This window comes from Cupressus sempervirens, chromosome 9 (genome assembly GCF_028749045.1).
Source record: "Cupressus sempervirens isolate cs-2001-9-10 chromosome 9, ASM2874904v1, whole genome shotgun sequence".
Classification (NCBI taxonomy): domain Eukaryota; kingdom Viridiplantae; phylum Streptophyta; class Pinopsida; order Cupressales; family Cupressaceae; genus Cupressus; species Cupressus sempervirens.
The window spans coordinates 214,702,551-214,730,182 of NC_143126.1; the positions used below are offsets into that span (position 1 = coordinate 214,702,551).

Below are 27,632 nucleotides of genomic sequence, written 5' to 3' on the forward strand. Positions count from 1 at the left end.
AATTCAAATTTTTAAAAAAAAATTTCAATTAGAAATTTTTTTTTGGGGATGGCTGACCATACCGGTACAGTTGGGGGATGTCTAGAAGTCCCCTTTCCGTACTGGGGATGACCAGCCGTCACCCTTTTTTCCCAGCCATCCCCGAGTTTCGGAGATGTCCCCTGGTAAATTTCCTTTTTTGGGGATGGCGGGGGGTGTCCCATACCCGTCCCCTTGTCCTTGGGACGTCTCCGTCTTGGATACTCCTATATTTTGGCCAGGTATGTGTCCTCGGGGAACATAGCTTTGTAGGTAATCATTTGGTTGTCAAGTGCTCCTGCACCAAGTCGAAAAAATTTGCAAGTCACTTGGAAACAACTACAAAACAAAAACATATTAGAAACAATCATTAAAAACTTCATTTTAACTCTTGGTTTGTAGAGGTCATTTCCTTGGTGTCATAGTGTCTTGCTTGGACTCTTTCCATCTCCAATCCGATATTTCTCCTTGAGATTAATTTTAGGTTTGCCTTTTCTTGAACATATAAAAACAACATGCTGCTCATTGCTTGTCAACATTACTAAAATCAGAATCTCTGCTGTTGCATGCAGCTGCAACTTTATCAAATCTTCTTTCAAATAAGACTCATATTTTTTGTCATCGTCAACATACCATTTCTCCTTACTTGGAGAATACAAAACCGCTTGAGGTGTTTCATGGCCTATCACCACCATTTCAGCTACCACTACTTGCATGGCTTCTTCATCCTGAGCCACAACACCACCATTGCTTTGCCATTCCCTCATAATGGCTTCATACTCTTCCCATAAATCAAGTTCCTCTTGTGTACTTGCTGCTACCAACTCTTTTTCTTTCTCATGCCATGTTTGCATATTTGAAGAGTAAATAATTTCCTTGGCCTTCTCATGATCTATCACTAACTTTTCAATAATCTCTTCTCTTGAGACAAAATCAAACTTCACATTCTGAATTCCCTTTTCATGCCATTTCTCTTGGCATACCAAACTATCATTCAACTTTAAGGCTCCAACATAAGCCTCCATTTCTTTTTTCATAGGGGTACTTTGCCGCATAATACCCTTTTTCATCTTCAAAGGACACACCATGGTCCCAATCAAAATCACCTCATCCTTTTCAAGCCATTCTAGACATGACCCTGTATTTTCTTTACCAACATCTTGAACCTCTTCATCCATTAGATGGGGACCTTTGTTGCCTTGCTGTCACCACCAACAATTGTGTCTTTCATCACCGTTTCCACTTCTAGAACTATTTCATGTTCCTTTTTGCTGTGCTCTATTATTCATGTCTCCCTTTGTTAGGATCATTGTCTCACCTTCAGACATTGACATGTCTTGTATGATTGCATGCTTCTTCCTCCTTAACAAATTCTTTTACTTGCTCTTCAACTTCCTCCTGTACTGAGAACTCTATCCTATCAATCAGACATATGCTTCTTGTCATTAGCCATGATGCATCATCATCGGACATTGGATTCAACACAAAATTCACTCCATCTTGTTTGAAGGCATGTGTTCTCTCTACCATTATATATGGATGACTTATCAAATTTCCATGTTCTTCCCAAAATCTAATGACAATCTCTCAAAGGCATAACATCACACACAATCTCATTATAGTTTGATCCAATATTAAATGGAACAAATGCTTGTTCTGTAACATCAACCCATAAATTATCATCTATCCCAAGTAATCTATATGGTGCCTCATGTGGTATTCTAAGAAGATTCAATTATCAACCATTTCTACTGAAACTATATTGTCCATGAACCACTATCAACAATAACCTTACATACCTTGTTCTTGCACTTACACTTTCTCCTAAATATGAAATGCCTCTGAGTTTACTTTTCTCTTGTTGGATCTTCTTCTACCATGATTTCTTCAAATTCTTAATTGCCAACTCTTCAAAACCCAAATAGCAAGGATATACTCCTTTGCTCTGATAACAATTTGACGTGGAGAAAATGGTGGACCCAATCAAACTCCATAGGAAACTTAGATATTCCTCTCTTATTTTGTAACAAAATTCAAAAACGCTCATCAAAGGGACCACTTATAAACCAAAACCCACATTTATTTTTACAAGACCTAGTAATGACCACTCTTCCTCTGAAGAACCACCACTCCTCTAAATATCAAACACCCACTCAATTTTGATCTTAAATTGATCAGCATTCACAAACGTGCCCAAAATCCCTAACTTGACAATTTCCTATCAGTATCATGAAATAATATGGTGTCTTATTCAACCAATCATCATGAAGACATTTTAACAACTCCTAGGGCTTTTCCCATACCCTATCCATCAACTTGACTCACTGGAGACCAACATTCAAATGAAACAAAACAAATGTTCATACCTTGCTGTCCTGTTATGACAGCTTGTCAAGACTCGCAATTTCTTTTTTTAATCTAATCATTTGGATCCTTTCACATGTAAATATCTCCTTCTTACATCCTTCTTAAATCCCTCATGGAAAATCCTTTCTTCATTCTCTTCATTCAGATTTCTTTTTGTCTATTTCTTATATATGATGATAATGTATCATTGGTAGGTATATATATATAATAGTGTGGCTTTAGTTTTCATTATTATGATATTGCAAAGGAGATTCTTTTCTTTCTTTTCTGATGATAGGAAATGACCGTGGTATTCTAAGGGAACTTGTCTTTCAATGGTTCCTCAAAATTATTAAATAAAACAAGCTAAGAATTTCTTTTAAACATTACTATGCTTTCCTTTATGCAAATTGTTCCAAGTCTATTTTGAGTTGATTATTGGTTGGAACTTAAGAAGGTTGTCCATAATATGTTATCCATATATATATATATATATATACACTGAGTTTGGAAGATATCGATTTTTTCTCTAAATAATATGTTTGCTGAGAAAGACTAGGAGCCTCTTTGATCGTTGATACTTATTTAATAATTTCTTTTTTAGCTAGAGGATTTGTTCGAATGTCAGACCAGCGATTGAGTGCAGATAATGATGAGTGAAATTCTGTAATTGTGGACTCGTAGTCTCTCGATTCTAGTTGAATGAACTATCTATGCCGATGCTTGGATGGTTAGAATAATAAAAGTTTTTCTCCTTCTCATTCGCTCATTGGATGGCTTGATACTCTCATCTTGTTGTGCTAGCTACGCCTTCGCCAACAAGGAGGACAAAATAGTGAACACAGCATTAGAGCCAATCACATCTAATCGAACCTGTGGTTTTGGCTCTGGCACTAGCGACTCTACCAACTGTGCAGCTGGCTCTACTGGAGCAACGGGGTTTGGTGAACAACCCTGGGAAGGCATGCCCTTAGTCGTGGCCATAGGAGAAACACCATCTGCCATGGTTGTCAGGAAAACATTTGTAGTGGCTACCGGTGCAACAACATCTGCCATCGTCCATGGGACAACATCTGTCACCGCCCGTGGGACAACATCTGCCATTGCGCGTGGGACAACATCTGCCATCGTCGGTGGAGTCATAACGACTAGTGCATGACGTTGACCAAATGGAGGAATGAGTGAAGTGGTGGTGGACAAGTGCGTCGAAGTTGGCAATTGAGGCGGGTTGAAGAATGTGGACTTGCTAATTGCTGGGTCGCTGCCAACTTCCACAAAAGTACTCTCTTCCTCGGACTCGGCCCTGCTGCTCTCTAAAGTGTCCTCCCATCCACTGTCCATGTCTCCGTATGCCTCTAATCCTTGGAATACCTTCTTCTGCCCTGTTGCTGTTCCACCCGTGTCCAAATGTCTCCAATAGAATATTGGAGGCTCTCCTGGCGCCAACTTTCCCCTGGGTGGAACCTCAAAATCATCAAGTGGTATCTGATTAATGGTTGCCTCTAGAAACAAGCCAATGGCATGGTGTGGCATAAAGAACATCTGGTGTTGGAGTGTCATGAACTCCTCCATCCTGTCGACGAGGACTGTAGCCCAATAGTACACTATGCCATTCATGACTACAATCTGTGGAAAAGCTATATTTGAAGCCCGACTTGCCCTTGTTAACTTGCTTTTGATGACATCCATGATACATCTCCAGTGGCCTTCCTGAATAAAATCTCATCGAAGCCCTCCGCATTGGGCACCCTTGACCACGGATTCCATTTCTTCTGGCGTAAGATCGCATCCTACTAATTTCACCCAATATTCTTTTTGTTCCTATGACAACTTGTGGCTTTTATTCCCGCCTGTCACGCAGGTGACCCGAGTTTGGTCCCCAACAACGGCGCCAAATGTTTACCATATGGGTAAATAGATTAATGCATACAAACAATGAAACAAGAACATATAACAATAGTACTTCTTTTATTGTTCACATATGCCAAAGACATTACATTGTGCTGACGATGATTACAATGATCTCGGAGGGTGTATATATACTTCCCACCGAACTTTCCCCAAGGGGTTCGTTGGCTACATAATAATGCTAATCTATCCGTCGGCTACACAATATTTACCGACGACATCAACCCGTTGGCCACACAATATCTATCGACGACAAAACCGTCTTTTCGACATTATTCTCTCATGTGAATTTGATGATATCTAGATCATAGGTCTATTTTGGAAAAAAGGCTACGCCATGCGACTCACCTAGCAGTTCATCGATCCTGGGAATATGGTATCTGTTCTTGATTGTCTTCTTGTTCAATGCATAGTACTCCACACACATGCGCATTTTGTCACCCTTCTTTTTAACTAGTACCACCGATGATGCAAAGGGGCTTGAACTAGGTCAGATCCATTTGTTGTCGAGCAACTCCTGAATTTTCTTTTCAATCTCATCTTTAAACTTCTTGCGATAGTGGTACGGTGTGGTGATGATGGGCTTGGCACCAACTTCCAATTTGATAGTATGCTCAAAAACCCTGATATGCCAAGTATAATGTTAGCAAAAATTCTTCCTCATTTGAAGATTAATATACTTGTATCGTTGGCATTTTCATTAGTATCTCAAGTTCCATTTGGTGTGCGTTTTGGCAAATAATTGCAAATATATATGTTTACATGTCTAGCAAATTCCCTATTTATAGTTGGAATCCAATTACTATCTTGGCTTTGCACTTGGTTTGGTGTCACTAAAGTCGCACACTACAGTCACTTGGCACATGCATCTCCCCAAACAATACAACCTGCTTGAACGTGCAGCCACCTATCTTCCTCCTTCATACCAACATTACCTCACCATAAAATATCACTGCATGCAAGATCTCTTCCCCTCCATTTGGCTCTTTATATCTGCGGTACACCCCAACACCGTATAATGCAGGGGGTGTATGGAAGTTTCCCCATTTCCTCAGTACGACTCACTTTCCTCCTCCCTCACTCACCGTACAACTTACATTTGTACGACTACAAATGCCACCATATTGCCTCACAAAGAATTACCTAATGAGTTACCAGCTTCCACCGTATAGTCAAAGGTATATCTGTACGACCTCTTCCTAACCGTACACCATCAACACAATTGATTTTTAGAGTATCAATGTCTGTACTAGAAAGGTACAGTACACTTTCCCTACAAGTTAGCATAATTTTTAGCATCAAAACATCTTCAAGAAACTAAAAAACAAGACACTCCGAAATCAATAAATAGAGTTAACTTTCACACATCCCCCACAAATTCGTGGTGCACAAAGATTCTACAGAATATGCTTTAGATGTTGTGAGAAGAGGTCCTCAATCTTGTCACTCCCATCTTGTTTGAGCAACTTGATATCTTCAAAGAACAATTGCAGTGGTACTTGTCCATCAACTTGGAGAGCCATTCCCCAACCTAGGCAAAGGCATCCCAAACCGCCTCTCCTATCAACTTTTGACTAGCCTCATGTTTATATATTGAATGATTATTGTGATCATTTTCCTACCCATACTAAAGGACCTCCTTTGCACCTACTTGCTTTGACCTTGAGTAGGTCCTCTTTAGGACATTCAAATTTAAAAGAACAATGCTGATTTTGCAGTGGACCTTCTAAAGATAGTTATTCGATTTTACTTTTGGTCAAATTTCCTACAAATTTCTTTGTTTAGCTATAAAACGTGGTGCAGTCATATAAGTGCACTTGATGAACACTTATTTAAATCAAATACACTTATTTGTCACCAAGAAAATTCCTCATCCCTATATAGTCTCATTTGAGGTGTCTTTCATAATTCATTTGAGGTTTAGATTTGCTTTCTCTTTTAGATTTCATTCTAGGCTTTGTGGTTTGCTCTAGCTTAAAAACTTAAACCCAAATAATTGTTCTGCGAGGATTATTTCCATTGGATTTCTGCATATGAACAATAATAACCTTATGCATATCATAAATATACTTATTTGGGTCAATCCTGGGGGAATGTCAAAAGGCCCTTGGTCTACTGGTGAAGTTGAATGATTCCAAATAAGCCCACCAAGGATCAAGTCTTGCTGAGTGCAAGGATCCAACATCATAATATTTTAGGCCGGGATTGTGCCACAAGCAAATTTGTCGGAGTGGATATTCCTCAATCTTGGGATCTTAGCCAAAGAGGTCAGCCTATAGGCTCCCTATGTTGAGTAATGCTTGCAAGTCTGAACCTCCCAACAACGCAAAAATAAATCTTGAGGGAATGCTTTATTGGAAAACTGATAAGAGTACCTACATAGTGATGGAATTGAAATATTAACTATACAACTAATAGTGAGAGCCTCCCAATTTAGTGACACCAAAGATGAGCATGGTGACACATATGATCTTAATGTGTGGCAATTATTTTTCAACATATCATATGCTTGGAAATTGACCTATTAAGAATCTAATTGTGAAAAATGAAACAAATACTTATCATTGACATGTAAATGAAAAGTACGTAGTTTAGATTTGTAAGATCTAACATAAGTGTAGAAGATACATACTTGCAATTTTTTCCATTGAAGAAACTTGCAATTCCATGACCAAATTTGTGCATAATCTTCCTGCCAAAGTTGAAAAGAGATTTGCCAACTTTTGAAAAAAATGAATCAATACCATTTCCTCCTCCCGAAGAGATCATGTTTTCAATTGGAGTTTCATTGAAACCTGTCTGTTAAATGCCAAACTTAACTCCATATTTAAGATTGAAAAATAAATACAATCATTAATGCAATGAGGATTTGTAATGAAATAGAGTGACCTGACCATGTTATTCATGAGTTTATTGCTACAAAAATCATTGTTACAAGGTCAACTTAAGAATTTTCTTAAACATTAGTCAAACCTAATCTAAAAATAAAATTTCAATTTGTCATATTTTCTTCTAGTAATATCCATCTTTACTAAGCATTTATCCATGTATGAGCCTGCATATAAGATTGCACACCCATAAAACAACCATAGAGATGTCTACAGTAATCTAGTTATGAAGAAAACTAATATTGAAGTGTTCAAAACATCAATGTATGTTGTGCTTAAATAAAAAAAGTGATTCCATATAAATACAAATAATACATGACAGAAGGAGTAGTCAATAGTAAAAAGACGAAGGGAGTTGTCTATAAGCTGTGCAATTGTAGATATATTCAACTATCATTCAAGATAACAACAAAGAGAGCATTAAAAAAGGTACAAGATGTATCAAATTTGCATGTGAATAGGTCTCCTCAACTACTGAACAACCCATATTTTAGTCGTCATGTCTAAATCCTAATGTTCTATAGTTATGTAAGTGGTGTTGGTCAATTGACAGATTTATTATTCAAGTATTAATTTGGTTAATGCTATTCCCTTGCCTAAAGCGGTATTTTCATAAAAAAAATGTCAGCTCTTAACCCCCGATTTCTGTGAGTGGAGGGACCCAAGCCATTTGTCTAACATTCTCATTCCATGGCCAAACTATTGCATTATACATTTAGACTGTAAATTCTATGATAGATACTCAAATAAACCTACTAGTCGCCTAGACTTAATCTTTGTTTTGTGTCAAGAAAACTTGTGAAGTCTATAGTCTGTCCTTGATCTGCAAAAATGGTCCATTCCATAAGTCTTTTTTGAATCTTTATTCATCTTGTGCAAATTACACCCCTTAAACAATCTAAAAATAGCCAATAATATCTAGGAAACAAATGTTTCATTGTCAAGTTGACTGCCATGGTCTTATAGTGTTCAAGGATGAACAAGGAGCTTGAATATTGTGTAGTATGATAGTGGTACGCCAAATCAAATATTGTCTACATCACAAGGTTCATCATGGCCGCTACCACTCACATTGAAACTATATATCTGAATTATTTGTGTCCAATATCATTAAGTTCCATCAGCATCAACTATGAATCTATGAAGAAACAAATGTAGTGTAGAATATCAACTGGATGAAGATGAGTGGTTCCGCTTCTTAAAACTAGTATCAATATGCCTCTTCATCGTAAAAACTTTGATTATGTATAATGTAACCATTCGTTGGATGAGATTATAATTCTTGGATTCCTAATATTGTTGAGTCTTGTGTCTAACCTTTCTAGGGTAAAGGACTCATTACTTGAGTGTATTCCAAGAATTGTTATCGCACTTCTTGGTTTAATCTCCATTTTATTTGACAGTATTTCACTAATAGTTGTGAGTCATGTAGTGACTATAAAGTTTTTTATTGTTGATGATAACTTACCAAAATTGAATGAATTGTATTCCTTAGATCTAAAAGTAGCCAATCATGTGATGCCACATTGGTGCACCAACAAAATATGACTTAATGCATAAATATGGGTCTTTAATAGGACCTTCTTGACCACCTTGGCAATAAAAATGCTGCAATAGCATCATATTTGATGATGTGGTCTTGAAACCTTACAAAGTAGATGTGCGAAGTAAACTTCTGTAAAAAATTGCGGCGATTAAAAATTTTCAAATAGGATTTTGAGAAGTGCAATGTTAGGGTGCTCAACTGCTAGACTCTCCCCAATCAATGTATTGAAATCTAGACTTTAAATTAATAAAATATGGAATAATAGTTAAGAATTGTATTTTATTTTTCATGTTATCTTCTAATTGGATATTTCATATATTATTTTAATTATCTAATGAAATATTAAAAATAAACTATTTCTGATCACAAGAATTTGATATTTAATTTTAGTGATGCTTCCCTAGATCACTGTTGGGTGCCAAATCAAATAGCCTTCCGAAAGAAGATCTTATTGAGGTTTGCAACTACATTGGAGATGTGAGTAACTTGACAGGACTTCAAATCTATGAAAAATCTGATGTAATTGCATCACCTTAAGTTTGGAAAATTTAGTCCCTATTTTGTTTTGTTGGACGTCGGACTCCTTGTGGTATGTTTCTCGTATTTTTTCTTTAGCCACTGTTTAGTGTCTATTGCATTTCCCATCACTCTAATGCAATCTAAGAATGAGGGAAGAAACTGTATCAAATTTTGTAAAAAAGAAATTATATCTTCTTGTGAAACTCCTTTTGTTTAAGAGAATCTTATGTCATTAAACAATTGTATGGTTAGATTGAAGAGATATGATTTAGAAGTAATATATTTTATAATCAAAGAATGTACCAGACATTAAATCTAAGCCTTTGTAGGGTAGAAAATATTCTGTTTGTATGAGTGAGATTAATAAGGAATATATTTGTAATGTCCCTGTTTTTGGGTCCTCTAGCAATGGAGTTGTCCACATTTTAAATTTGTGTCAGCATGATTCAAGGGGTGTTTTGATATTTCCAATGGGATTGAATGGTTAAGAGGAGTAAAATGATGCTTTCACATGTTATTTTCAGCTTCCGGTTTGGGCTCCAATACTCATGGAGGGAGCATATAGATTTAGTATGTCACCAAGTCAGGATCATTCATCATCTTTTATCATTGGGATCACTCATGTATTGTCAGATTTTGGTTCCTATGCTTTTCTGTCATTTTGCAAGTCGGGTGTATTGGCTATAAATTAATTAAATTTACTTAAGTTGCTATTTTAGTGAAAACTGTCCAATGAAAACCTTAAGTGTTATAGTTTGTTGGAACCATGATAAGAAGTTTTAAATCTTGGGCACATAATACAAGAACCGTGTGTGTCAAGATATCATTATATTAATGAAAAGGTCTTTTCTGAAGCAACAAGGGAGTTCTTAATTAATAAAATAGCAAAAAGTTTCTTTTGGAGAGAAACTGAAATAGAAGAAATAAATTTTCTCTCAACATTGATAAAGAAGCTTATAAAAAGAGGGAAAAGAGAAAAGAGATTCATTCTTGACATTTGATTTTAATAGACCTTCTCATGGAGAGTTTTGGCTTTCAATTACAGAAAATCTAAGGGTGGAAACCCTTGGAGCTTCTCAGTGGTTTGAACAGAAACCCGAATTCATCTTAGGTGTGGATTCATCTAGAGTTCACCACTGTGTTTCATTATCAATTTTTTAGAGGTTCCAACATGAAAACTCCCTAGAAGGTTTGACAAACAAATTTATGAAGTCTGCAGGCAAGCACCTTTTTTGGTGTGTCATTGTAATTTGGAGTTGTATCCTAAATGAAGAACTGTTAATGAACTCTATTTGCTGTTGTAATTTGATGGTCAGATCAGTGTATCACAATCCCTATATATCAAGAAGTATTTATATTGAATTTCATTATTTCAACTATTACAATTTTTAAATTCCTTATTTCTGCTGATCACTAAGGTTAGAGCATTACATGTGCATCATTCTGATTTTCGGAGATGTTTACAACAGTCCATAATGTTTAAACTTTATATATTCATTCATATGGTATGTTTTCAAACAATTTACTACAATGTCTCCTTGATTAAATAAAAGTCAAGATGAATTATATGAAGGGGAAAATATTATGAAAACATTAAACAAATCATATAGATAATAATACTTAGAACCATCCATACTCAAGTGTACACCAACTGTTTAAAAAATGTCAAACATCCAAATTTGAGAAAACATGGCAGAATTACCAGGGGATTCTTACTATGGTATCAGAGCCTGAATCCTGCCAGCCTGCTGGGTGAAATCGGTTGCCTACTATAATTTGGATTGGTTTTCAGTTGAACAAGAACTTAATTCCGTAGATAGAATTAAGGATGGAAGATTGTTACCTACCTTGCTTCCTGCTCCCCCAAGTAAGGAAAAAAAATCCTACAAAGTTGAGATAAACATAATAGAACAATCAAAATTGTAGCGTTCAATGATGTACATTCAAGGAAAACCAGGGATTCTAAAGTTTCATCTCCATCAACAAGTACATGTAAGAAGCCTCTTGCCAAGGAAATCAATGAGGAAATAATGAGAAACTGCCCTAAGTATTGCACTCTTCCGAAAGAGATAAGTAACCTCCTTTGCTTCACATAATTTATTGGTATAATTGATAAGATGATTATGGTTTGCTATCTACAAGTTCATATTGACAACAAAGGAAAGAAGTGTGAAAAGATAGCACAAAAAGCAACAAGAAAGAAAAAGAGCAAGGGTGCAAGAACAAGGACAAAAAAGGATCTATTTGAAGAGAGGATGGAAATGAAAGAGGAGCCAACTACTAATAACTTGCAGCCTACACTTGGTCATAAGAAAGATGTTATTAATTGCTGTAACGTCCTCACTAGTAGAGATAGTTACAGTAGTAATACCTGCAAGCAAATTGTTAGAATCATAATAATAACAAATCTACTCATATTACTCTACCTTCTATCCTACCCCAATCTTAAGAACGTCTAGATTGGGCTTCCTAACTCATAGCTATTCCGCCTTCTTCTTGGGAGTGCTCCCTTTAAGATTCTTCTTGGACGAGACATCCTCTATCCAAGGCCAATCACATATGGATAGTTAACATCATCAGAATATTCTGGCACATGGAGATTACCTACTAATCCCAATCATGGTGGTCAGATGGAGATCTTAACATCTCAAGTACCCCATGTTATGGATCCCATCAAACTCCATTGTATCAATCCCATGGACTGACACAAAAGATCAAATATTCCTTACATAAGGAATCGTGTTGATTATTTTCCTTAAAATGAATTTGTCGGGTGGATATTTTCCAACCGACAATTTATTCAAATTCAGTTGCAAAATAGGTAGACCAACCACAAAGTATGAGACAAAGTCTCTCCTACCTTGAAGGGAAGGCTGCCCCTTCTCATTGTCCCTTGGATCAACTCAAGGTAAGCAAGAAGTTAGAGGTTTTTTGAAGGGCGGTACCAATATTCTTTCTTCTTGTTTCAGGAAAGAATCCACTTACTTGCAGAGCGGGTAATGGGCAAGAAGAACCTCTAAAGTACACTTCTATCTAAGAATTGGAGACAATGATACCGATACCAAACACCAACTCACATGCTGATTGAGAGTGTACTGGCTTAGATCTATGCCTATTTTTATCTATTCTATAAGAAAACTCTCTACCATTGGGGCACACAAACTTTTAGAAGTAAAGAATTTCTAACTATCTACGTCAATTTGAGATAGTAACATAAGCTATAGTCAAGCTTATAGTCTATATATTACCACAATTGATCCCAGACACAACTTTGGCTCCAGTTGCTTCTTAGATTCACTATGCTCTATTTAAACACAAAATAATAACATGAACCAAAAATAATAGAAAAAATTGCAATCATAGCTTTTGTTTACCGCATAGGTTAATTAAGAATTGCACATAGATAATGAACACGAACTCAAACAGCAGAACTCTTCTTATTATTTGCATATGCCAAGATATTATGTTATGCTTTCATGATAAGATTTGATGATTACAATGCTTCCCGAAGGGGTTATAAATACTTTCCGAAGAACTTTCTCGAAGGAGTCTGTTGGCCACATACAACATGTCGCTACATAACAAAAACCTTTTCGAAGGGACCCGTCGGCTACATAACAAGAACCTTTCCGAAGGGACCCATCGGCTGATACACAATTTTCTTTCCGAAGGGACCCGTCGGCTGATACACAATTTCTATCGACGACATCATCCCCCCCAAAAAGAAAAGTCGTCTTTTGACGACTATTACAAAATCTCTGAGACAAATCAACAACCAAAATACATTGACTGATTAACTGGTCTTCAACATTGTCACCTTAGCCAATTTGACATCTGACCCTGATAGCCACCTGTGCCGCTTTTTGTCTTCCAATTCTGAGTACACTGAACCAAGTGTCGCTGCATTGCCTCCACCTAGATGATCAGCTCCTCCTGAGCTCTCTATGCATCCACCAAGACAGCCTCACGGCCAACACCTACTCTTAGTGCCTCTGGTACACAGACACTCCATGCTTGCAGCAGCTCTAAGTCTTCTCAACTGGTCAGACTCCCACGACTGATATCTGCAACGACTGGGGGTCTAGAGGGCAACGCCCCTGGCGGGGTCGAGGGGCAGCGCCCCTCGCCGCCAACACCAAATTAGCACTCTAATACCCACACAAAACTGCACGAAACACACCATTTCTGTCATTTCCTGCTTATTCTACACTCTTTCTAGCAATCGTTGATGCTTCCCCTTCCCTATGGCATCATTTGATACTCATTTTGAGCATTCTTGATTTGTCGACGTTTTTTTTTTTTTAGCAGAAAACCTCCTGTCACCCTTCTGTGCTACCAATGTACAGCTACACCATACATCCTGCCACTGTATTGACTCCTTCCTTATGCAATATCCTGTAACGTCCTCCAAAGTCTGAATGCAATAACAGGTAGAAGTCATACGCCATATTTATCATCTATGCAAAACCCGTACACCATATTAGACTGAAAATCCGTACAGTGGAGAATTCTTTCAAACACGTATGGTGAATTGCAACCCTTGAAATGATTTTCACAATTTGTACATGCAAGAGGAGATTGAAAATGCGCACTCTGAAGAAATTGAAGGAAAATCAAATAACAAAGCCGTACCACCAAAAGACCACAAATCCGTACAACAGTTTCCCTCTTTGAACCCGTACGGCAGGAATGATGGAAATCCGTACAGTGCAAAAGTCCGTACATTCTCAGGCTATTACAATCCGTACGGTAGTCCCAATTACAACATGCATCTCTTAAAAAACCATACCTCACTTTAAAAAACCGCACTACACCTAAAACCGTACACCAATCTTCAATTAAAATTCGTACATTGTATTAAAAACTGTACTATAGAAAAACCGTACACCTTCAAATATGAAAAACAGTACAGTGCTACCTTTTTCTTCAGATATGGAAACCGTACGACACTTTTCCCTTCAAATATGAAATCGTATGGTAAATATGGAAGCCGTATGACATTCTTCCCTTCAACTATGAAATCCGTACGGTACATATGGAAGCCGTACGACACTTTTTTGTAGGGTACTTTTCCCTGAAAACTGTACGGTACTTTTTTCTCTCTCTCTCTCTTTTTTTTTTCCTCAATAGGAAAGTTAATTTTCCCTTCACCTGTCGGCCTCGTCGGTCTGCAACGACGAAGGGGTCGCTCAAAGGCCATTCTCTGATGCAAAAGTCTTCTGGCCGTGGTATACCTTCAGCTTTGAGCCATTCACCGCCTGAGGCACTTCCTGTCCATCCAAAGTCCATAATTCTATTGCTCCATTGTCCCCTACTTCTCGGATCTGATACGGCCCAACCCACTTAACTTTGAACTTGCATGGTTTGATCTCATTCTGGTTGTCGTACTTCAACACCCCCTGTCCGAGTTGAAACTTGCTACGCCTGTTCTGTGTCATCTCCATATTGCCCAGTTTGTTCCCAAAGCTCGCTACCATGGACTCCGTCAGTTGCCCCTTCTGTCCGTCAATAACACATTCACTCTATACTACTACAACTTTTATTGAACCCTTCCTCTTTGTTGCCTGTGTAGACCGTATCGTGTGTCTTCCTTGCTGCTAGTACCTTTTTGCTATATTTGTGGTTCGACGTAATACTTTCTTCTGGCGCAGTCGTATAGTAGAATCTTTCCTTCTTTTGGGTTCGTACTGTATGTTCTGTCCTTCAGCTTTAGTCATATCCGCGTTTTCTTCTTCGGCTTCTCTGTGTTGCTTCGAAAATTCATTTCTTCCTTTGGCTTCTCCATGTTCCTTTAGACATTCATTTCCTCCGTCGGCTTCTCTGTGTTCCTTCGAACATTCATTTCCTCCTTCGGCTTCTTTGCGTTCCTTCGGACATTCATTTCCTTCTTCTTTCTTACCTTCGTTGATCCTTAGCATATTACAACTTGCAAAGAGCTCGTAATCCTCTATCTGCCAGTGGTAAAGACCATTTACTGAATCTAGATCGTCATCTCCTTCCAATCGTAGGACTCCCTCTTGATCGGGTTCCATACTCTGCCTCCTCTCATCATCTTCTCCTTCAGAATCCGACGATAGAGCTTCTTCTCCAACCATTTGAGTGTGTAGATCGATGACATACTTCCAGCCTTTGCTTTCAAGTGATAAAGTATTTTTCTTCCAATCGTGTTTTGCCTTGGCTTGTATCAACCACCCCCGGCCCAAAATGGCATCATATCCTCTCTGCTTCAGTGGGATCATGACAAAGTCCAATAGGAATGGTTGTGTTCCAATCGTCACTGGTTGCACTGAGTACTCCCAATGGCTTGATTCCATGTTGATCGGCTATTAACAACTAGAAGGTAGGTGGCCACAATGTCGGCTGTCCCAACTTTTTCCAAGTGTCTTCAGGCGACACATTGACACCGGACCCTCCGTCCACAATTGTTTCCGTCAATATAGTCCCGAGAATTCTCATTTCGACGACTGCCGGATGGTTTCCGGATGAGAGGGCTAACAACATCGGATCTTCTGCACTTGCGCCACTTTCCTTCTCCTTTTTGTCCACTGTACTTGCTCCACTTTCCTGCTTCCTTTCATGTTCTCCTGGTAGTTGAGTAGTGGGAACGATGTTTGTGAGTGTCAATCGGAGTTGAGGCATAGTGAGCAAGAGATCACTTATCCTGATAGGTATCTCGGCTTGCAAAATTTTCCGTACGACGTTTTGTTCTGTGTAGTTCCGTACGGAGGTACCAGGCGTGTCCTTCAGGTGTGCCATTTCTGCTTGCGTTGCTCTCTGGATCTCTGCTCGTGCTTCCTCCAGTTTCTTCTTTTCCTCCGTCGGATCAAGGTATAGCTTTGCCTGCTTCCGAGTGATTGCCAGAACTTCTTCCTCGCCTGTCCCGACAGTAATCAAGTTTACTCCAAACTTCGGGCACTTAGCATCGTCATGATTGCCAGGTCCACACCATCGACTTCGGTGTGTTCGCCGTTGTGCACTCTCGAGCAAAGTGACCCCATAGATTGCATGCATGACATTGAACTATCGGTCAGCCATTAGCATCATACTGGATTCGACTTCTTCCGCCATTATTGTTGTTGTTGCTATTGTTGTTGTTTTGATCGTGCCGGTTGTTTCTGTATCTGCCCGATGTGGCACCTTCTGTACTGGTGTTCCCATTCCCTCCTGACGGGGATGCCTCTTGCGTGAGGAACACTTGATACGGTGTTCTTGTTTTCAGATTAAACGGGCATTCCTTTACCGAGTGTCCCATAATCTGGCAGATCTCGCAAAATTGCTCTTTCGGGCATGATCCCTTCGTATGGCCTTCTTTCTTGCACTCTGTGCACCATAGGTCGTTGCCCTTAGTCTCCTTGTTCATGTTTTTGAACTCCCTCATCATCCGAAGCATGTCCTTCTAAAGAGCACAAACTTTCTTGCTGTTGCCTTCATCGTCGCTGCTATCTTCTCCTGAAGGCTCGTCGTCATCTAAATTGGATGAGCTGGTCTTCTTCTTCTTCTTTTTCTTCTGTTCACTTTCGAGGTTCAATACCCGATTGTATGCTTCAGTATATGTCGATGGTGGCACGATCTTCATCTTTTTCCGCAGCTTCGAGTGAAGGCCTTCAATGAACCATCTTTTCTGGAGCCCATCTGCCAGCTTATTCTCCATTTTACTGATTAAGTCCTTCAACCTCCTGGCAAAGACCCGTACTGTTTCATTCTTCTTTTGCTTGGTATTGAATATCTCCCCTACAATTTCATTATCGTCGCGCAAAAGTTGAAATTCTGCGATGAACTCAATGTTATCCCAACTGTTTAACTTCTGTGGATCAGTATCAGTAAACCAATCAATCGCAACACCCCGTAGGGTAGCGGGAAATTGTCGGATCCATTCGTTTGTATCTGTTATGCCATTTGCCTTCCAGATCGTTTCACATATTTTACAATGTCGAATGGGATTAGCTGCTTCCTCACCATCAAATTTAGGCAACTTTTCTTTTGGACCTGCCATTATCACTGTATGTTGGGGGTTTTGTTGTGTACCTGCGCTGTTTTGCACTCCCGCCCTGTTTTGAGCACCCACGCTGTTCTGAGCTCTCGCGCTGTTTTGAACACCCGCACTGTTTCCAACACCCGCGCTGTTTTGGACACCTGCGTTGTTCTGCACACCCACGCTATTCCGCACACCCGCGCTGTTTGGTGAAGAAGAGGGTTCGTCAACCGAAGCTATTCGTTCCGGAAGTATATCTTGGACGAAGAGGTCACTCCACGCTCGTGCTCCTTCGGCACTTCGAGCCGTGCGAGTCGATCTCCTTCCGTCAGGATTCTCTTCCCGTGGCGTATGCAAGTTCAGAAACTCCTCCCTTGCTTCTTCCACCAAAACGAGCCGCTGTCGAGTCTCCTTCAACAATCCTTCTGCGCTCTTGTTTCTGTTGGCAATCTTCTGAAATCTTCTTCAACGCTCTGTTTGCTGAGCCAGAATTAAATTTTCCTGCGCAACGCGTATGTCATCTTTTTCCTTTAGCTTACTCTTATCTTTGTTCAACTGATTCGGTTTTTAATTCATATCCACCTGCCTGCGTACCAAGTCCATCGGGCAACGGCGCCAAATGTTTACCGCATAGGTTAATTAAGAATTGCACACAAATAATGAACACGAACTCAAACAGCATAACTCTTCTTATTATTCGCATATGCCAAGATATTACATTATGCTTTCATGATAAGATCTGATGATTACAATGCTTCCCGAAGGGGTTATAAATACTTTCCGAAGAACTTTCCCGAAGGAGTCCGTCGGCCACATACAACATGTCGCTATATAACAAAAACCTTTTCGAAGGGACCCATCGGCTACATAACAAGAACCTTTCCGAAGGGACCCGTCGGCTGATACACAATTTCCTTTCCGAAGGGACCCGTCGGCTGATACACAATTTCTACCGACGACAACTTCCAATTTGTTCTATCACAATTGTTTCTAGTGACAACTTAGAATCCAAGCGCTTCTTTCTATTCACTTTTCTTTCAAATTTGTACTACACAATCAAAATAATGCTTGCACAAGTTTGGCGGAGCTCTCTTGCATATAATAAAAGATGATTTTTTACAATGAGTGGGGCACTCCTCAGATTGGAAAAAAGAGTGAAAAAAAATAGAAAAAAGGTGGGAGAAACTCAACCACCTTGACTTGGTCAAAATAGGGAAGAAGATTAATTGGATTACATGCACTGAAGGTTCATGTAATTGGATTGCATGCAATTGGATTACATGCACTGAAGGTTCATGTAATTGGATTGCATGCAATTGGATTACATGCAATCTATCTTCTACAACTACAAAACTGAAAATGCTCTTGAAGAGAATGTTGAAACTCCTGCTCTATACTTGATGCAATCATGGATGGTCTCCAAATCAGTAGTTCCTATATTCTGTGCCACTGTGTTCTCTTTGATGAACTGCTAGTTGTCATTTGAGAACTTTGGTGTAATCAAGGTTTTCTCATTCCATAGTTGTGAATTCTTCTTTGTCAGATTTGCTCATTTTGGAGTTTCTATACTTTGAAAAACCTTCTCAATGATGTCCATATGTAAACTTGGAACTTGTCCATCAGTATCTTCAATTGATTTCTCTCTCTCTCTCTCTCTCTGTTTTTTTAAGTGCTTTGGCGCATTCTCACATAGACTCAGGTCCAGGGCCACCATTGGGAAAGTGGAGACCAAATTAATATTGCTTCTTTTGATTCAAAGTGTTTCTTCTTGACAGGATATCTCTAATCTTCGAAGAAATTTTGACTTATCTTGAAGAGTTCACTGCAACATGAAGATTCCAAATAATGAATACATCTTCCAATGTGACTGGATCCATGAAAGCTTTGGGATTTGAGTTACAATGATGGATCCATGAGGGATGGGTGTTCGAAGTATGGATTACATACTTATTGAACACTTTAGAAGGCTGGAAATGAATGGAATAACTTGTATTTTGGCAAAAATGGCAAAAATCAGGCTTAGAATGATGGATTACATGTACGCAAAGTGGGGTTTTTGCTTTAAATGGCTAAGAATGCAAGTTAGAATCATATGGGTGTGTATATAATGAAATTATTGGTATTTAAAAGTGTAATGTTCCAAAGGCAAACTTTGAGATACTTTTACTTAGCACACAGGTTGCAAGTTGAACACATTTTGAAAAAACACTCAACGTTGTCCATATGTTAGACAAACAACCCATACGGTTGACACAGGAGGTTGTACGGCTCGAGCCAAGGCAGTTCCTATGGTGTGGAGTGTAGGTTGTACGGTAATGTAGAAGGCCGTACGATAATGCAGAAAGTCGTACGGTAGTGCAAAAGGCCATATGGTAATGCAGAAGGTCATATGGTAGTGTGATCCTGTGCAGTGTATTAGGAGGGTACGAAGTAGTGAAGAGAGAGTGGCATATAGTGTTGGGTGAGTCCGCACGGAAGTGACTCTAGTAGTTTGGTGAAGTATGTGGAGCTGTACGGTGCCTTTATGCCAATAAGTTCACCAATATTGATTTCATGCATAGATGATTCCAAATGATCAATGATATTAAACATGGACTCCAGATTGCAAGAGAAAATGGATGCCAACAGAATTGAGGAAGTTCCACAAACAATAGTTATAACTGCAAATGAAGATGGTGCATGGATTTGCTAGATTCGAGTGAAGTAATATAGAGAATCGGAATAGGGTGAGGGTTGAAGCCTAGTGAAACTGAGATAGCCAAGTAGGGAAGATCTTTTACTTCCGAAATGACGAACAATATAGAATTCCAATAGGAATTCACAGTGTAAATAAAATAATCTAAATCACATGACAACTACTACCTACATGTCGTGCTTAAATACCCTTTGGAGGAACTCTCGAGGGTTTACAAAGATAGCCGACGACAACACCTATGGAAACAATAAAAAATGGGTCTAAATCAATCAGCCCATAAACAATGCTTTGATTATTTATTGATTTTATGACGGGAACATTACAGTCCTCTCATCCCAAAGTTTGCTTGTCCTCAAGCATAGCAATGTTGGATGTTGAAGAATGTGTTCACCTTCCCAAGTCGCGTTGTCTAGCGGCAAGTGTTTCCAGTGTATCAAGTATTCCCCTAGGGTATGGTTCCACAGAGTCTTCTCCATACATCAATGATCTCAGTTGGTTCTAACACGAGCTTCCCTTCTTCGTTGAGTAGCAAAAGATCTGTGGTTACTGCAATGTTCTATCCCACAACTTTCTTTAGTTAGGAGACGTGAAAGACACTATGGATGTAGCTCTCTTCTCGAAGTTCCAATTCATAGGTAGATCCACCGATGTGGTGAGTTACACGATAAGGACCATAAAAACGTGGCTTCAATTTTCTTTCCTTGTTGCCTTCAATGAGGATTACCTGGAGCCTGAGATAGACCAAGTCTCCTACTTCGAAACTTCTCTTGAATTGATGTCTATTGGCATATATCTTTTGTTGATTTTGCGCCCTTTGTAAATTTTCCTTCAAGAATCTTAGGATGTCTTGTCCTTCCTAAAGCCAATCTCTTGCCCTAGGTATGCGGCTGTCATCCAGGATCATGCAGATAAATGAAAGGGGTTCATACCTGTACAGTGTTTTGAATGGTGCCATCCCAATAGACATGTGATAAGTTTTATTGTAACTATATTCCCCCAGATGCATCCATTTGACCCATGCCTGTTGCTGGGTTGAAACGTAATTCTGGAGGTAGCCTTCCAGCCATTTGTTCACAATCTCTGTCTGTTCATCTATTTGAGGGTGGTAGCTAGTACTTGGTGACAATTCTGTTCTTGCCAATTGAAACAATTCTGTCCAAAAAATACTGAGAAATCGACCATCCTTGTCACTAACAATGTTTTGGGGTACCCCATGCAGACGAAAAACTTCTCTGAAAAATAAGTCGACTACCTATACAACCTAAAACTCTGAGATGGAAAAGAAGTGTGCATACTTCGTCAATCTGTCAACCACCCCAAAGATACAATTATTTCTATTTATTTTAGGAAGTCTGCTAATGGAATCCATAGAGATACTTTCCCACTTCTGTTCTGGTATTGGCGAGGGTTGCAATAGCCCAACAGGTAAGATGTGTTCGGATTTTTTTTGCTGGCAAACTGGACATTCTTGCATGTACTGCAAAACATCATTTTTAAGTCCCTTCCACGAGAACCTCTCCCTAAGCTATCTATAGATTTTGAGAAACCCTGGGTGTCCGGCTAAGGGTGAGGCATGTATTTTCTTGAGGATTTTTTGCTTCATTTTGGATTCAGCCACTAAGTATATCCCCTCTTTATAGTAAATTATCTCATCCATCACCTTGTATCGGTCATCCATTAGGTTACATGCAAATGTGTTTTTGGAATATTCCACCAATAAGTGTGCTTTCTAGTTAGTTGAAATCTAAGACAATAAGCAGATGACAACTTTTCTTGACAAAGCATCTGTAACCACATTGTTCTTTCCCTTCACATATTCAATGTTGAAATCAAAAGCCCAAATCTTACTTACCCATTTTTTGTTGCCTCTCGTTCAGATCTTGTTGCTGCAAAAAATATCTCAAACTATTGTGATCGGTACGGATGACAAATTTGGCACCCACAAGATATTGTCGGAACTTGGTTAGTGCATGCACGATGGCCAACATCTCTTTGTCATAAATGGAATATAGGCACTCAACTTGTGTAAGCTTCTGACTCTCATAGGCTATAGGATGTCTATCTTGCATCAATACTGCGCCAATGCCCTCTCTAGATGGGTCACACTCCAGAGTGAATAGTTGAGTGAAGTCAGGCAAGGCGAGAACTGGGTAAGTACTCATTGCTTCTTTTAACTTGTCAAAATTGTATTGTGCCTTTTAATTCCACTGGAAGAAGCCTTTCTTAGTTAGATCTATTAATGGTGCATTGAGCTGAGAGAATCCTTTTACAAACCTTTGGTAATAATTGCATAGTCCAAAGAACCCCCATAACTCAGAGAGAGATTTTGTTGGGGGCCAATCAAGGATAGGTTGAATCTTCTCCTGGTGGCCTTGCACTCCATATTTATTGACAGCGTGCCCTAGGTTTAATATTTCTCTCATTTTGAATTCACATTTGGATTGCCTGACGAACAAGGACTAAGCCTCCATGACCACTAGGACTTCATTCAAATGTCTCAGGTGTTCTTCCCAGGTTTTTTTGTAAATAAGTGTAAGAATTTGCCTTAGGGCAAAATTCATCCAAGATCAAGGATCTCAAGCACAAGCACAAGCACAACAGTAGACCAAAAAGAGTATGATCAGAATATCGATATGTATTCAATTCAATGTAAGAGTACACTAGGAGTGCCTGTATATAAAGACCTCTGGAATGCTTCTAGAATGCCTAGGAATCAGCATCATGACAAGTGATACAACCAGGCACATGTCCACCACGTGTGGGTTATCCTCTATTAAGCACAGGAGTAAGTGATGATTTGAAGATAAGCCTACAAAGGTGTAGCACGCAAATTTATGTTGTAGAGACCATGTGCTGAATTAGAGTTGCTTACTTCTATGTTGTCAACATGACAACTCATAAAAGTACACAAACTCCTAAGTGTCTCACCTAATAAATAATAAAATAATGCATAATAATAAAATAATGTATTAACCTAAGCAAACTAAAGTAAAGTGTAAATAATAAATACATATTTACACCAACACCCCCCCCTTAAGTGCAACTTAGGGAATGCACTTAAGCTCACAAAAACTAGGATGAAATGCATAATCAGTCCTGGCTACTAGGCCATGTTAGGCACCCATGTACATAATGAAATGTAGTCTCTCATAAAGCAGAGAAAGAGGGAAAAACCTCATGGGAAAAATCCTCCCCCAAAAAGAGAAATGAAAAGACAAGATGCATGGATGGATGGAGTAATCAAAGCCCCCCCATTACGACATACATCAAGTATATACAATAGTGAAGAATGAGAAGGACAAAACCCTATAAGAGGAAAAAGTCCCCCGCATAAGAGAGAAGAAGAAGAGAGACAAGGTAGTTCCCCTCGTCCCCCCCCCTCTAATGAAGAGTGCCGATTAGTGATAGCTGCTCCAAGGTAGAAGCTGGTCCATGAATAATGTTCCTCCCCTTTGGAAGAAACAATGGCAAAGGTACAAGTGAGATGCTTCCCCTGTGTGTAGAAAGAATCCCAATGATGAATGATGCCTCTGAAACCTGCTCAACTGTCCCTGTGTCGATATTAACTGTCGCCCCTTCTAAGACTGTTGAAAAGAACGAGTGCAGATCTGGCAAGGATGGATGTAGAACCTATCCCAAAGAATGAACTATCTCCTCAAATGATAAAGAGACCTCCTGCAACTGCTGTACATAAGGATCCACAATCATATCAACTTGTGAAGATCGATCATGTAGAGAATGGACATGAGGGTCAGAGTGAGCGCTCGCAACAACTAAAGAAGGATCGTCGTCATCAAAGAGATGATGTCCCTCAAATCTGCTATGTATGACTCCACAAACAAACCTGAAATATCTGCTATGCAGTCATCCCCTGTTGCTGGAGCTGGAAGACAAGGTGTACCCTATTGTGCTAGACCTATCACTGTGGCAATGTATGCATGTGGAATGTGCTGATGATTTGACCTCTCTCTACATCTGTCAATAGGGTCCCATAAATCTGAGTCTGTTGAATCACTATCGTTGGTGTCACTATCAGTTTCCACAGTTTATGAAGTGCGGAGAGGATTAGAGGATAAGCTAGGTGAACTTCCTCAAAGTGAACATCCTTCTCCACAAAAATCTCATGAGTCTCAGGATCCATAAGTCTTCATATCTGATGAAAGTACAAGGCCTAGGTGGTGGTGCCTTGCATCCCCTGGAAGATATGTTTGCCCATGCTGGACAACCGAAGACTCTGAAGTGTTTCACAACTGGTCTTCTGTTGCACCATGCCTCAAAAGGAGTCTTACCATCTAAGGTATTATGAGGAAACCTATTAAGTATGTGATTGGCACTGCTAATAGCTTCGACTTCAAGTGTTGGATCAAGAGACTTGGCTTGTATCGTCCAACTTGCCATTGCCTTAAGAGTTCATATCCTCAGTGCTGCAACATCTATCTTGTGTGGACTGAATGCTAGTGAATTCTAAAGATCAATAGCCTCAAGTTTGCAAAACTCTTTAACTCTTGTGTTCACATATCTGCTTTCATTGTCCATCTGATGAACCTTGATGGCTTTTCTTGATTGGTGTTAAACATGACTCTTGAAGGCTTGAAGCTTATCAACCACTTCATTCTTGTGATGAAAAAAGTAGACCCATGTGTAGCATGAAAAGTCATCAATGAAAGTGAGTATGTAGTGGCCTTGGTTGATTGATGTCACTGCAAAAGGACTTGCTAAAACTATGTGAACCAATTGAAGAACAACTGGTGCTCTTGAAGACTTTCCTTTATCAAACTTCTCTTCTAGATGCATATCCATTGAACATGTTGAAAATTCACCCTTAAAAAAGTTGATTGTAGGTTGGAATTGCAGTGTTATGTGCCCACCGAAAATAAAAGAGGAATATGCTGACAGAATATTCCTTGCAGGGTCGGGGTGTGACTGCCTGGTGCTCGAAGAGCAAAAAAAAATTTCTGAAAATTTGCAATAAAATGGAAACTGAAATTGCAGAGAAATTAAATGTAGATCTGAAGGATAAATTGCAGATCTAAAAAACAATCAAACCAAACTTGCAAATCGGGCCTTCGGGTGCCGATTTGAAGTTTTTTTCCTCAAAATCGACTTTGGCCTAGGGTAGGTGAATTTATAGTCGATTTTCACTGAATCGACGTTCCGGACGCAATTGCGAGGTCCGTTCTGGCTCTAGACGCTCCCAATAACAGCGATGCTCTGGATCTGGGTTGAGGTGCTGAAGCAACAAGATGGACTCAAATGGCTATGTGAAGAGAAATTCTCCAAGCTCTGATACCATGTAAGAATTTTCCTTAGGGCAAAATTCACTCAAGATCAAGGAACTCAAGCACAAGCACAACAGTAGACCAAAAAGAGTATGATCAGAATATTGATATGTATTCAATTCAATGTAAGAGTACACTAGGAGTGCCTGTATATAAAGGCCTTTGGAATGCTTCTAGAATGCCTAGGAATTAACATCATGATAAGTCATACAACCAAGCACATGTCCATCAGGTGTGGGTTATCCTCCATTAAACACAGGAGTAAGTGTGATGATGCGAGGATAAGCCTACAAAGGTGTAGAATGCAAATTTATGTTGTAGACACCATGTGCTAAAATAGGAGTGCGAATAACTGTGTTGTCTACATGACAACTCAATTATGGAAACTCCAGTATTGTAGACACCATGTGCTGAATTAGAGTTGCTTACTTCTGTGTTGTCAACATGACAACTCATAAAAGTACGCAAACTTCTAAGTGCCTCACCTAATAAATAATAAAATAATGCATTTACCTAAGTAAACTTAAGTAAAGTGTAAATAGTAAATACGTATTTACACCAACAATAAGAATATCATCAAAGAATACCAACAAGTACTTACACAATTGTTTGTTGAAGATGCGATTCATGCAAGATTGAAAAGTAGCTAGTGCATTCGTTAATCCGAATGACATGACCAATAACTTATTATGCCCATAGTCACAATGAAAAACCATCTTCTCCACATCTTCTTGCATGTGGATTTGATGGTACCTCGAACAGATATCTATTTTAGAAAAATAAACCACACCATGCAACTCATCCAACAATTCATTGATCCTAGGAATAGGGTATCTATTTTTTATTGTCTTCTTATTCAACACACGGTAGTCCAAACACATGCAACATCCCATCCTCTTTTACCAATACTACTGATGATGCAAAGGGGCTAGAGCTGGGACGGATCCATCCTTTCTCGAGTAGCTCCTAAATTGTCTTTTTGATTCCATCATTGAATTTTTTGGGATGGCGGTAAGACGTGGTGACAGTTGGTTTGGCGCCACCTTCCAACTCAATTGTATGCTCAAAACCATGATGAGAAGGTATGCCAGGAGGAATGTCTACAAAAATGTTATCATGGGTACTCAAGATAGTCTGAAGATCATCAACTCGGTGCAGTGTATGTTGCCCTTTTATTGGTTCCACCAAAACAAAACAATGTGCAGCCCATGCAATGTCATGATGCCAAAAAATGGCCTCCATTCATTGTGCCGAAACTTCCTTCAGTCCCTCATTGGCCATCCCACCGAGAACAACCTTCTTTCCATCGACAACAAAAGAGAAGTCCATCTACTTGAAACTCTATGTATTTATCTAGTGTTTCTATCCACTATATGGCCATAATAACTTCCATATCATCAAGGTCTACTATAAAGAACTCCTCCATCATAGTGTGATTAGCGATAGTTATACTCAGTTGGGGAACAAGGTGCGTATAGGGTAAAAGCGTTCCTCTGACGACCTTGACTTGGATTCCTACACATGTCTTTGTAGGTAGACCTCTTCTTTTCACCAAAGATGAGTTTATGAAGTTTAGAGTGGCTTTGGTATTGAGCATCACAATGACCCTTTGCCCTTGAAGGGTACCCCGTACTCAGAATACCGTACATCTCGGGCTCCCAGCCAGGGTGATGGTTCCTCTATGCCATACCAATGAGGCTATCCTCTTCATACGGTTAAAATTAACCATTTTGGAGTCCTCCTGTGGGTGACCGCCCTTTGTGGGTAGATTCTCCTGATCGTCTTCATCATCAAACATGACCTCGACTTAGTATATTTTAATTTTTTCCTTTACTAAGGCATTTATGCCCAACTTCCCATGACTCCTTACAATTGAAATATAATTTCGTCCTTCAGAGCTTTGTCTAGTAGCTTCGTCCAATGAAGGCTTCTTCGAAAGAAGTTTTTTGTCTTTGTCGCTTGGAAATACTGGCGGTTTGGAGTAGGATAAACCTCAAGAGGATGATGTTGATGATGATGCCATGCTTCATGCCTTTTTTATAGCCTCCGAAAGGGTGGCAGGATTGAAATCTTTTACCCAACCCCTTAGTAGTTCTGTCAGTCCATCTATGAAGAGCACTATCCATCTCCTTTTAGAAATATTTGTAACCAAAATAGAGAGTTTCTGAAATTCCGTGATATACTGGTTGACCGAACCAGTTTGCCTCAATTGTGCCAAGTCTTTGAAATTAAGTTCGGGATCTTTACCATCAAACCGATCTATCAATCTTTCAGTGAATTTAGTATAAGTATTTACATGGTCATGCCCTAGCATAATAATGCCATAATGCCACCATTCATGCGCCACTCCCTCCAAGTGGAGTGTTGCAAATTTAATTGCTTCTTCTGGCATTGGATTAAGCTGCGTAGATATGGATCCAAATCCTTGGCCTTCATTACCCATACTTGGGCAGATATGGAT

At 39.3% G+C, this 27,632-nt stretch overlaps 1 protein-coding gene across 1 annotated transcript in view; it reads right to left on the reverse strand.

Moving 5' to 3' along the window:
* Positions 1–27,632, reverse strand: part of LOC149538273 (protein HAPLESS 2-like) — a 452,273-nt gene that overhangs the window by 4,275 nt on the left and 420,366 nt on the right. Inside the window, exon 16 of the mRNA XM_089799641.1 lies at positions 6,905–7,071. Coding sequence (XP_089655767.1) covers positions 6,905–7,071 — 167 coding nt within the window. The remainder of the gene's footprint in view (positions 1–6,904; positions 7,072–27,632) is intronic.